The 13619-nt window shown below is 37.3% G+C and overlaps 1 protein-coding gene across 2 annotated transcripts; it reads right to left on the reverse strand.

Annotated features, from left to right (window-relative positions):
- Positions 1-165: 165 nt before the first annotated feature.
- On the reverse strand, positions 166-11570 carry LOC119529681 (alcohol dehydrogenase E chain-like). 2 transcript variants are annotated; one of them, XM_037830306.1, is made up of 10 exons: positions 11507-11570; positions 11104-11176; positions 9324-9425; positions 8547-8685; positions 6682-6769; positions 6363-6582; positions 5738-5998; positions 3875-4010; positions 2935-3073; positions 166-1273 (listed from the first exon to the last, which is right to left on the reverse strand). In XM_037830306.1, exons 2-10 carry the CDS (start codon positions 11119-11121, stop codon positions 1249-1251), a joined length of 1128 nt encoding a protein of 375 aa, XP_037686234.1. In that variant the 5' UTR covers positions 11122-11176; positions 11507-11570; the 3' UTR covers positions 166-1248. The 2 variants fall into 2 exon arrangements, with proteins under 2 accessions (XP_037686234.1, XP_037686233.1); XM_037830305.1 differs by lacking the exon at positions 11507-11570 and having other exon boundaries at positions 11104-11201.
- Between the last annotated feature and the right edge of the window lie 2049 nt (positions 11571-13619).

Consider the following 13619-nt stretch of genomic DNA (forward strand, 5'->3'; position numbering starts at 1 on the left):
GTGTCTTCTTTATATTCTTCATCTCTTTTGTCAGATTTTCATTCAACTTGCTGATTTGATTTATGCTGCCATCTTGCCCACCTCCAACCCTATTACTTTTTAATTGCCTTATATCTCAATTCCTAGTTAATTATAATCAAGAAAATTATTTAACCAATAAAGCACTTTTTTTTCCATAAAGCACTTTATTGAGTACAAATTGCCAATATGTTTTTATGGTTCTAGGAATAGTTCAGTTTTTACTTTAATATCTGATTTATCACATGCAGCAGGGCACCTGCTTTTATTTCAAAGGACAATTCTATATTCTCTGCAAACAAACACTATAAACAATAAAAACCAATTTCTTTTACTTTATGAATATGTTTTGTGTTTCCCTTGGGTTACTAAGAATTTCACTGGATTTGGAAGTTCTGGAACCTCTCCACTTATATATCTAAGTCTATACAGTCTCTTGTTATAGTTTTTACCCTAGAACTTTTGATCATTTCATAAGTAGGGAAATATACAGGCAGTGGGAAGAATTGTAGAAACCAATGGCTTCATGCACAATAGCCTGTCATGTGTGTGTTGGGGGCAGAAATAATGAGAGTTCCCTCCAGTAGGCTTCAGTGACTAAGGGAGCCAAAAGTACAAAAAGGGTATAAAGTCACAAGAAATACCTTTGCTCAATGGGAAAGACAACACATATAAAATGATCAAGAAGGAAGGTTTACTGACTTCAATTATCCAGCTAATGTTTGCCATTTCATCTGTCTCATGTGCATTTCAGACATGCTGGAGAAGTGATTTCAGGGAACACAGGGCATTTTTAGGGCAGTGACACTATTCTATATGATACCATAATGGTGAATACATGAAATTATGCATTTGTAAAAACCCACAGAACTGTGCAACACAAACAGGGAAACTAAAGTAACTCAGGGACTTATGTTAATAATAATAATAATAATGTATCAATATTGGGTAATGAATTTTTGCAAATGTATCACTCTGATGTATGATGTCATTAATAAGAGAAATTGCCCACAGGGCTGGAGGAGGGTGAGTATATGGAAACTATTTATATTTAAAACCTCAGACAACCACTTTTTCACAGCAATTTCTGTTTCTTTTGGAATGCTCCCATGTGTATTTATTGGTAGCATCTCTGAAGGGCAGGTAAGTGCTGGAGTTGGTCTCATGTTCTAGACGATGAGGGCATGGGGCAGCCAGAAGGAGGGGGCAAGTGAAGGCGTCTGCATGGCCTTAAAATGTCAGGATGGTGCGGATACTGAAATAGAAAAGAAAACAAATTAATTATTTTAACATTAGACATTTGATCTCTTCTTCTGAGAGTCCATGGAGGATTTCATGTATCTTAGTGGAAACCTGGCTGTACTTCTAGACACTTCACTCCCATCCCTGCGTATTCAAGTGCAAACAAGTAAAAGGAAGCTTTTTCTTTCACTAATTCCCTCTCATGTTTTCTTCAAATTTAAGCTCACACATCACCTTGAAATATACATCCTTCTAGACTTCATTGTATATTAGCATCTTCAAAAATCATTTTTGAAATTCTGAGTGTCTGGCATATTAATGAATATAAATCAAAAATGAGTAATGATGTGTAATTAATTCTTGCTATCTGCCAAGATGCTTTTCATGCATTAGCTCATTTAAACCTCAACCTGATAAAAATGCCCACCATGGGGCAATGACTAAGATTTGTTGACTACTGTGTCATGGATATATATATTCATACACACATGCACACACATATAAGTAAATACATACATATATGTATATATAAGTATATATGTATATGTAGGTATGTATGCATATTAGCTCTTGTGAGTCAGTGCAGTGTAATAGAAAATAAATCAGCTTTGCTAAGAAACAGATCTAACCTTGAATTCTGCCTTCCCTGCTTACTAACTGCATGTCACTCTGAGCCTCATTTTCTCCATTCTTAAATAGTGAAATTAAGACTAGATACCAGCATTCCTTGGGAATCACATGAGGTAATGCAGATGAGATCTTTTGTATAGTAGCTAAGGATATGTGGATATTAGTGTCTTAGCTTTTACAAGAAATACTTGTACATATGCCTATTTTTTGTCAGACATCGTGTCTACCATAATATTATATGCATGTGGGTGCTCAGATATACCACTTAAATTGAAAACCTCATTGGAAGAGTGAGGTTGCAGAAAAAGCATGTACTGTTGAGCTAGAAGGTTGAAGTTGAATAAAATTGCCTGTTAATAGTTGAGTCTCATTAACAATGCAGTTGACAAAATCATCTTATTAGGAGATGGTAAGAGTTCCATGTTAGAGTCTGAAAATAGCATTGGCGTATATTCCTAAATAATTTTTAAAAAATAGCATTTTGGACCCAAACTCTTTAAAATAACATATTTGTGAAAATTTTTTGAATACTGAAAAATGAAATAACAGTAATAGTGTCTTTTATGAAGAACTACAAAGATTAGTATGGGAAACAATCCCAGTGTAGCTCCACTTACTCCTATAATGAAAGTTGTGAAACATCCTGATTAGAATCTAAATTCCCATCCATGAGTGGTCAGCCTGTGTTAGGGGCCAGGAAGAAGCTGCAGGGGCCCCATGGTCTGATGACGACTGTGTGGCTCTGACCCTCTTTCCTTTCAGGGGTGAGTGTCCTCCTGTCAAGAGGCTGAACTGCTCTGATGATTCAGATTTGTGACAAGGCACAAAATTGGCTTTGGCAGAATAGGAAATACAAAGCAACTGTTCTTGGCTTTTCACAATAAGAAGAAAATATTCCACTAGCAAATGAACTGGCAAGGGAAAACCAAGCACTCCACTGTTTTTTCCCTCCTACCTTCTCATCGATATGCCAAATCTCTGAGCAGATAAAATTTTCTCTGTAAGCCTAGCCCACCCCATAAAGAAGATGGAAAAATAATCTACCTCTTTCCAGAGCGAAGCAGGCCAAATCCTTCATTGATTTCTTGAAAAGGTAAAACATGTGTTATTAATGGATCCAGTGGAAACTTGTTGGACATAAAATCAGCCACAAGTCTGGGGACAGAATCTTTACCCTTAAAGCCTAGAAAGAAGAAGACATCACTGGTAGATTCAGGCAGCAATAAGTAGAATTGGTGAGGATACTTTTCAAAGAGAATAAATTCACATTGTATAAAATGAGCTGCATTCCACAGACTGCTATACTGGGGTTAATAAGAAATAATGTGCTTTAATATACTTCTGCAACAAATTGAATTTTTTTGCATTGTTGTTAACCCCCCTCCCCCAGTAAAGTATTGCATTGTTGTTTAACCCCCAATAAACTTTGTTATCATCTCTCTTACAGAGAAATTGTAGTATAGATGATTATGCCCAAAGTCAGGGAGTCAATTTAGTTGCTGTCTAAATTTGGGCAAAGAGTGCAGATATGGTGGAAATAATTGAAATTGTGGAACTGTAACTCATAACATTCTTTGACATTTGCTCTCTAACTACTTGTCAAATCTTTTCTTGGACGTTAACACTTCTCTGTATATATATGTTGTATTTCACAATAAAAAAATGTAAAAAAAAAAGGTGCAAATATGAACTATTGAGCTATGGATTTCCTGGGTACTACTGGATATTTCAGTGCCTTATCCAGTCACCATCTTCCAAGGAGGTTTTACTATAAGTCTTAGTTAATTTATTGGGTCATCAGAATATGTGCCTCGGGAGCTGAGGGTGCATTTGTTCTACATAAAGTGGATTTGGAGCCTAAAGATACATGAGGACCCTTGATTAATCTTAGATCACATTTCTATTCAAAACTTGTCCTGTCACTTACAAAATGGAACAAATCTTGAGGTTAGTAAGAATTCAGCCTTTAAGTCCAACTACTTACCGCCCCAAATTGCCCCTTTCCAGGTGCGCCCAGTCAGCAGCAACATGGGGTCCATGGAGAGGTTTTGGGAACCTGGAGGCACCCCTACAATGACACTTACGCCATATGCCTCATGACAGCATGACAGGGCCTCCACCTGGAATGGAATCAGTATTCAGCATTGTAACAACAGTTCCCCTGATAGTTCCCACTCATGACACACTCTAAGAATTTACATAAGGTCAGTTACATTGTGAGTATGTGTAGGATAGAAATTTTGTGTTTTGCTTCTTTTTTCACCTTTATGTGTACGTAATGCTGTGGCATTAGGGAATGGGCAGAAAGTATTTTATGATGAGAGCATTAAAGGATGTATTTGTGTGTGCATATTTTTTTCTTATAAAGTATTAAAGAGGTACACATTGCTATAAACATAGTAAAGTTGGTTCCTCCTAGCACAGTAATTTTTTAAATCACCATATGAATCCTAGGCCATCTATGAGGTAATCATTTCTCATTTATTTATTTAATAGTCACATATAACCTCATACTTAGAGCAGGAATTTTGATGGTGAACAAGATTTGATGTTGATTATCTCATTAAAATTTGTCTCTAGTCCACTTGATGTACTTCCTTTAAACAGATTCCTATTTTATTATCCATCTCTAAATTGGGCATGTTGTAAATGTTACATTTATCTCCCAAGATGTATGTTGTTCTTACTTTAAACTTCACCTATTATACTGGAATCTCAAAAGACAGTCCATAAGGCCTTGTCCTCCATTACAGTTCTCTAGAAGAAAATTGTTTGGGATTCCCCAGAAATGTATACTTATTAATCCTTTGAGTTTGGACTATGGTTTGGAAGATCAGATATCCACAGAACTGGTGGTTATCAGCCATTTGATATCAAGAAATAAATTAACAATCCAGTTCGCATAGGAATATGGGAGAGAGAAAATACAATAAGAACCTAAGGAGAAATACTGCCATCTTGTAAAAAGTTGGATTCCCTTGGAACTTCAGTTGTTTTTGGCATGTTGTTCCAGATCAGGGCTGCAAAGGTCCTTACTTTCAGGGAGCTGCACCATGTTACTGATGCTGCTTGATCTTATTGGGGAATCTCGACAATGGGGATTGATTGATCTGTGGATTTTTTCAGTAGAGAATCTGGGTAGGTGGAATGGAGCCATAGATATCTTATCCCTCAAAGTTGATGATATTTATATTTATATGAAATTTAATGCATGTAATGCTATGAGATATGTATGCCTTAAATTTGTTTGGCTATAAAATCTGTCAATCCTTTATAGTTTTCAATACCACACAGAGAAATTGGGTGACTGTTAAGTGCAAGCACTGGGCTGTTTGCTGTGTGGCTATTTAGTGAGGCATTAAAAATTAACTTTCTTTAGGGCATAATTTTGTTGCTAGAATAATTTCTTCACCTAAAAGTGATGATTGTTTCTTTTGGTTAAGCTATGACATGGAAAAGAAATACTAATTCACAGACATATAAAACATTAATAACAAATTTTTTAAGAATATGGGGAAAATCCAATTTTCTTTCTTTGAGACTAGAATATGTATCATTTATACTCCCTCCATTTTGAGATTATTACCAGAAGTTAATAAAATAAATTTATAAAGGCTTAATATAAAACACCCTTTCACCTGGAACTTTGACTTGAGACATTTTTCCTTAGTCAGTGGAATGAAAGATTCCTTATGATAATGAATAAAATAATCATTGGTAAAAAACAAGATATAGAATATTGCAACTCAACTTAAAAACAGTACTTACACATAATATTAATATTCTGCTATTTAAAAACATGCCCTTGATAAAAGACACATGAATCAGGGCATATCATGGTACATACCATGGTGTCCAGCCGACCAATGACTTCAAAGGAAAAGTCCACACCACCCCCAGTCATTTCCATCAGCACCTCATGGATGGGTTTCTGGAAGTCCTGGGGGTTGATGCACTCAGTGGCACCCAGCTCCTTGGCCTTTGCATATTTGTCCTTGTTGATATCCACCCCAATGATCCTGGCTGCTCCAGCTGCCTTACAGCCGATGATGACAGACAAGCCGACTCCTCCAAGGCCAAACACAGCACAGGTGGAGCCCGGGGTGACCTGCATTTTCAGAAAGGACAAGAATGGATTAAGAAATGATTGTGAGGCAGAGTGTAAGCTGGACTAGGTGCCACCGTTGACTGTTATCAGGAATTACTTGTATTCTTATGCCCAACTTTCCTGTATAGCAATAGCTTGTTCTTCTTTGACAAGCAGCTGATTTGTTTAGGATATGCTCTCAATTTCTTCTGGGGCCATATTTTACCCATAATCACATCCCAAATTCTAAGATGTGTATGAAAGCTATAATGGCAGCAGGGGAGAAGCTGTCACTTAATTTAGAGGAATGATCCATGATTCCCGTGAAATAAACATTTCCGAAAGTCTGAGTATATGTGGTGTTATTGCCTGTGGTCATTCCTACTTTGGCAACTTTGACTGCAGACCCAAAACCAGTAGAAAATCCACAGCCAATGAGGCACACTTTCTCCAGCGGTGCAGCTGCATCGATCTTGACCACAGCAGTCTCATCCACCACTGTGTACTCAGAGAAGGTGCTGGTGCTTAGGAAGTTGTGGACGGGCTTCCTTCTGCAGGTGAACCTGGTGGTGCCGTCCTGCATGGTCCCCCGAGGGTTGGTCAGACTGGTGGGTGTAACAGAGACAGAAACAGAAGGGCATGAGACAGGAGCTTATGTGATGTGGAAACTCACTGGCTCTACATACAAAGTATCAGCAACCTACTCGTTTTTCACACAGAGATTGGCTTCTGGGTGTTTACAAACGGCACATTTTCCACACTGGGGAATAACCAATGGGATGACTTTATCACCTGGAAGAGGATAAACATATGCTTTTTAAATTTCTACCCAAGAATTACTAGAACAAGAACTGAAAGCTTAGGTGCATATATTAGACTCATTTGGTTTGGAAAGATGTCCCAAGAAATAGAGTGCAGTCAGCACTATGTCATTGACTGTCAGCAGTGTTTATCAGTTTGATTTTATACTGGCCTGAGGATTCCCGGAGGGGAAATGCAAATGTGGAAATCAACTTGAATTGATGTTATCTCTACTGTATCAATAATTATCATTTTTCATGTCTAGATTTCTACTGGGGCTTTACACACTTAGTCTCATTTAATCTTAGCTAATTAAATCTTAAGTATTTTCTATGTAAGCTTTAATATAACTTTTAGTTGCAGCAGACTGTCATAATGGTGATCTGATATTTTGTAATAGCTTGCATTGCAAAAATATTGTGTTTTCATAAAAATGATTTACAGATTCTTTCCTCATCTTTATTTTTAAGTGAATTTTTACTTTTTAGTTCCTTTCCTTGAATAGTAAGAAAAATTTGTCAAACCATGGGAATTCAATAAATTTCTCAGGATATCTCAATCATTCCAAAGTCAATTACTTTCTTGTAGAATAATAAATATGACTGAAGTGGATTTAGACAGTTAATTTTTTTAACTATCTATTTTTTCTCCTGTGGTGCAAAGAGCTGGGGTGTAAAGTCATTTTATTACTAATATTTTTTTAAAAGGAAGTACTAAAAGTTCAAACTTAAACCAGACAGCTTATTTTTTTTTCTCTTCACAGGTCATTTTCATATATATGTCGGAAAAAGAGAGCATATCTATTGGCTAAAAAGATTTTTTAGAATTAAACATCATTTTTATTTTTAATCCACCAAACTACCTATTCCATGTGATCAAAATAATTATTGCACTCTCATATCTAGCAGGTAATATTTAGGTGGGAATGATAGCATGAGAATTTTCTATTGTATTTACCCCTTACCTCTAAAATATTCATCCATAGTAATACAATTAGGATCAATAATACAATACAATAAGGATAATTTAATTGCTAAAGATGGAATATTTAGTCCATAATTCTTAATCAGACAATTTTAGCTATGGCTGAAGTTGATAAAATAGACACTCTTCTGGCAGGATGCTTTCTGCCAGGCCTCCTCCATCTGATCTGTTTCACTTGCTCCATGTTCAAGAAGGGAGGACACATAGGAAGAGGAATCAGTGCACAGGCTCCACTGCTGGACATAAAAGATTTCATGGTGATTCAGCCAGAGCCTCCCAGCCCCATCCTGTGAACTCAGCGAATCACAACTGCCCTATACCAACCCAGAGTCTCAGGACATGGAGGTAGTTTTATTCTTCGACTCATATAGTTTTTCCCTTGCCCCACATGTGGTTCTGTTTTGGGCCCTGAAGGACGGCAGTGCTCAGGAACACTGAAACGGCATTATTAGAGTGTGAACTCCAGCATGGCAGTTCCTCTGTGTCCTTTGGTCTCCCAGAATCCCCAGGATCTACCCTGGCTCCTGACGTCTAGGAGGAACCCATGAGTCACTGCTGAAGGAGAGAATCATGAGGTCTGTCCTGGGGCTATGCCTAGACCCATGGAGGAAGTGAGGCAGGGAGAGGGGCAACAAGGACATCCCTGTCTAGTTCTGACCCACCATTGGCTGCTGCTCGGACCTGTGCAGGTCATTCATCTCTCACTGCCTCAGTTTCCCCCTCCAGGCTGCATGACCTTGGGAGGGCTGAACGGAGACACAATCCCTGAGTGAGAATCCTGTACCTGGTTTGACTGCAGTCACCCCCTCGCCAATGCTCTCCACGATGCCGGCTCCCTCGTGGCCTAAGATCACAGGGAGTGGTGTGGAAAAGTTCCCAGTAACCACGTGGTCATCTGAGCGACAGATTCCTGTGGCCACCATCTGTGAGGAAAAGGGAAAGTAATTACATTCAGGAAAATTTATGTACCTAGATAGACTTAATGTATCCACTTCCCTGAAGTTGGGCTCCCAAACGGTTTTAAAGAATTTCACTAACCCTTACTCTTACCAAATAAAAAATTCAGTTTATTCTGGATATTTTCAGTTTACAATCATCCTATGCTTTCCTTTCTTGCATTAGACAATGTGGAATATCTACAAGATAATAGTTCCTGTAATGCGTAAGTCTTACGCAATATACAATAATGCATGCTCTCTGTAGAAGTAGAAATTTTAAATTGACACCAAGAAAATAGGCCTTTATATTCAATCAACCACTAATGATTTTGAAATCTAGATACATAACCTTTTGCACTGTTTTTCTTTATAAACACATAAATTCTTTTTTAAATTTCTTGGTTTTGTGCTGCACATTTTTTCTAGGGTCACTTTGATTGCTTTAAAATATTTAATTACATATGCAGTTATATAGTTTTTTGATAACTAATGTCATTCCATTGCACTGATTACCATAATTTACATTAAAACATTCTTTAAATGGATTTTGTGTTGTTTCCACTTCTTAATATTTTTCGCTTTTTATAAATCTAAATTAAATTAGAGGTAGAAAATAGTTTCACCTTAATGCGAACTTCATAGGCCTTGGGGGGTGCCACCTCCACTTCCTCCATGGAGAAAGGTGTGTTTAGCTCCCAAAGCACAGCTGCTCTGCATTTTATTACCTGGAAAATCAAACACAAGATAATACTTGTTTTCTCCCAATCTTGAAGTCAGGGAGTGTTGTCTTTCCATTTTTGTATTGCCACATTTAGCCCCACGTATAGTACAAACAACAGCTACATTGAAATGGGCAAGCTCTGGGTAGGAAAATAAACATAATGTTTTAAACATGTAAAGAATAACATAGGGAAATAGTGGAGAATTTGTCATTATGAGACATTAAGATAAATTTGCATAGATTTTTTTTTGGGCTATTTTTATGTATCTTTTTTTTCCGTGAATATTTATTCTTGGTATATGCTAATGCTAGCCTGCAATGGGTTGTTGACCAACAGCTGTTGGCTTAAACATGAATCCCTGCATCAGTGTTATTTCATGGACACTGATAGAAAGATTTTCTATTTACATAAGACTTACTGCACTCTTGTTCAATTTTTTGCTTAAGCTAAAATAATCTGAATTTATAACAGGTATTAATTGCCTCCTGTCTAGGAATATTTTCTTTGTCTCACTGTTTTTCTGCTTGCCTCTTTTTATGATTTCTTCCTTCCCCACCACTTCTATATGCCTCTGTTTGCATTACTCATTTGGAACATAGTCTTTGCAAAAACTGTTTTGTTACCTGATTTATGTGTAACAACTCCTTCCAGAATACATTTGGACCAAAATTGACAAGTTAAGCCAGACACTGGTGAATGCAAACACTCCCAGATGAATACACATATAATTTAAAATCAGGAGATCTGTGCCTGTGTTTGAATTGCTAGCATATATAGCTTAACCATAGATGCTCCTCAAAATAAGAGATGAAAACATATTTTCAAAGTTTGGGAAGGTCCTTAAACCCTGCTTTTAAGGTGGTAAAGTTAGACTGCCTTTTTAATAGCGAAATGACATACTTGCAAATATGATAAAATCAATTATATTGAAATATTTTCTTTTGAAATTCATTCCCATTATTTATTTTTGAAATCTTTCTAATTTTTAGGCTTTTTTGCCATGGCCAATGCTCCAATAAATATGAGAGTTCTTGGAAAATGTACACTGATATCAGGCAGTGTGTCCTGAGTGTTAATGCCTATGATTGACTCTGTGTCCTGTCTTGGGGGCTTTCCATACTAGATCTTTAACTTTTACAGGGTTGCTATTGGAGGGAAATACTGAATCCTGGCCTTATTTACAGATGAAAATATTGGGGCTAAAATTGACTGAGTAGTTTTCCCCAAGTCCCAAATCTGGCTGTCCAAAGAAATAAGATGCATCCATTGTTATCTTTTCATCACCACATAACAGATTTAAATTATAGTTTTTGAATATATGATAATTTATTGATTAAAACATTTCTGATTTAGGTTTACAAATTAGTCACAATATGCTTAGACAAACTACATCTCCACTAGTGAGCATTTGTTTAACAGAAAGAGAGAAAACAATAAATACACATGGTATATATTCTGGCAAAGATATAGAATAGCCTATTTCCATTGTAGTTGAGGATGCATTGTATATTTTAGTATAATTGTATACTGTATTTTACTACATATTTTTTCTAATATAAATATGAAATTTAAATTATTCATTAAAAACTCTATCCTTTCATTAATTATACAATAAATACAATAAATTTATATTTATTATATAACAGATAAAATATTTCTGAAGTAGAATATTTTTGCTTACTTTTCCTGCTGTGCTCATGATGTTTCTGTTTTCTCTGCAGACTGGAACTGATGACTTCTTGTGGACTTCCTTCCTGTTCAAGGACACAAAGCAGATATTGCCAGATACTTTGTTTGCTTGAGTAATGCCCAATTCTACACCTATGATCAGTGGTCTTAAGCCACACCTTCCAGTTCATTTTCAGCCCACATAGAATCAGTTAGGAAAGGATGCTGTCCCAGTATTCAAACCTGACTTTTTTTGCAATAAGCCAAATTCAGATATCTTGTTTCCCTTAGGTTACATATTTCTCTACCCATAAACTTTAATCATACTCTCCATTTAGCTATTTCATGTTTACCCCTTCCCCAATCCCACCCACGAAAGTAGTACAGAGGTCTGTTTTCTCTTTGTTTGCACTAACTTCCAACTTGCAATCTATCTGTTATAGTTCAGTAGGAAGCGCTGAGAAGCAGGGGAGATGAGGCAGGACAGAGAGAGCTAGGAGCCAGAGGAAGGTGCTTGACCCAGCTCTCTCCTCTCCAGAGCAGAGAAGTCAGACACCTAAAGGGTCACAGTAACATGCTCCCTGTCCTTGGCATTTCTGTTCTGCTCAATATCAGTCAATGTTGACAGAGTGCCATGCTGTGCCGGGTGCTAATGGCCTCTCCCCAGGCTGAGAGCCACTATGGGGACTGTGTTATGGCCTTTGGGCCCAGGCAGACACTATGTTTTACTAGCTTTGTGAATATGGACACATTATTTAACTTTCCTTTGTCTTAGTTTCCTCATCACTAAGACAGGGGTGAATAAAAGTACTCACCTCTTAGGACTGTTTTGTGAATAAATGAAAAAAATCAACAAAGTAACTTTCATTGAGCCCAGCAGATAGAAAAACCCTTGGGAAATACAGGCTACATTATCATTCATGAAAGAGAGTCACAATCTATAAGCAAATGGTTCATGTAGGCAACCAAGCCTTTTTCATGTCAGCCTATCTGGAAAGTATTTTATATATTATGTTTAAGATAGTGCTTCAGGAGCGAGAAGGGGAGGGGGGGGCATTGTATCCAGAATAAAAGACTCTGACTCTAAAAAGGAGACTTTTTAGAGGAGCATGCATTTAAACTTGACTTCGAATTATTTGGAAAATAGAGGAAAATCTTCACTTGGGATTTCTTTTGTCTTTGATTCAAGAGTTTGATTTTTCTTTTATCCATTCTTGGAAGTCCTGTAATCCTTAGTGCATTATTTCTTTGATCAGATATAATATGTAATGAGACTATTATAACATAAAGGACATACCTCTCTAGAATTACTGTGGGAACAATTTTATGGCTAGTTCAAAGCAGTGTGAGTAATGTTTTATGATATAGTTGTTTTGAGTCACACCAGCCTTGGAAAACCTTTCCCTAGCAAAGAGGTAAGGGGGGGGGGGGGTGGTCCTATGATTTCAGGGTGCTTCTAGTAAGGAACGTTTTGAGGAAAGTACAAAGTCCCAAATCTTGTCTCTGGAATTCAAGTCCCTCTCACCTTACTCTAAACTTCTCATCCACCTCGCTCATCCCTAGTACCATGTTATTTAAAATTTGTGTCTCCATTGTCCCACAAATCTAAGTCCATTCCTCACTCCAGATCTTACTCACTATGTTCCTTCAGAGTTGTGGGAGGTGGGCTGGTTCGACCTGGCTCAAAACCCCAACCCCCTAATGACATGGTTGGCCTTTCTGGTGTGCCCAGTCGCCACCCCAAGACTTCACGTCTGGCTGGCCCCTTCCTGTAGCTCTCTGGTGTTCCCCTTGACTCGCCATGAAGAACAGGAGATCCTCTTCTCACAGGAAGTTCCAAAGATTTAGAGGTTTCTGTCCTAGAAACGGGGGACAAGGACCAGCTATGCTTCTCATTATACCACAGGGGTGCTTGGAGATTCAAATAGAAGTCATGTGCAGAATTGAGAACCATGCAGGTAGATCCAGAAAGTCTGTTCTATTAATATCTTAAGACTATTAGTCAAATCTAGAAGGCATTATAATAATCTCATATTTAGTAGCTCTAAATGTTTTATTCTAAGATCTGTGACAATTTTGATACATCTTGCCTCATATATCTGCTTTAGATAACCTCAGTTTCTTAAATGACCTGGTAAAAAAAATAAACATATGTCCTTGTCAAGTTTTCTATGAGCTTTTGTCCCCTCCTAAGAATATGGTATAGAGAAGTTTGAGAATATGAACATTTCAGTTCTACTTAATCCCTCTGATGTTGTTAGTTTTCCTGAAGAAAACTTTTATTAAATCAGCTGTGTTGGCTGCTTTAATAAAACAGCCTGCCATTCCATTTCCTCTTAGATTGTCTGGTAGAACTAGATCTTTCTGAGGTTTCCTCTATCCCTGAGTTTCTACAATTCTTGAGGAAGCAGAAGTTTGATGCTTCAAATGGGCAGAGAAATCTACTTAATTAGGAGACATGCCAAGCTTGCCACAGCTATCTAAGGCTGGAGTTAGGTTTGGTAATTCATGAGTCTTGCCACTTGATGC

This window comes from Choloepus didactylus, chromosome 3 (assembly GCF_015220235.1).
Source record: "Choloepus didactylus isolate mChoDid1 chromosome 3, mChoDid1.pri, whole genome shotgun sequence".
Taxonomy (NCBI): Eukaryota; Metazoa; Chordata; class Mammalia; order Pilosa; family Megalonychidae; genus Choloepus; species Choloepus didactylus.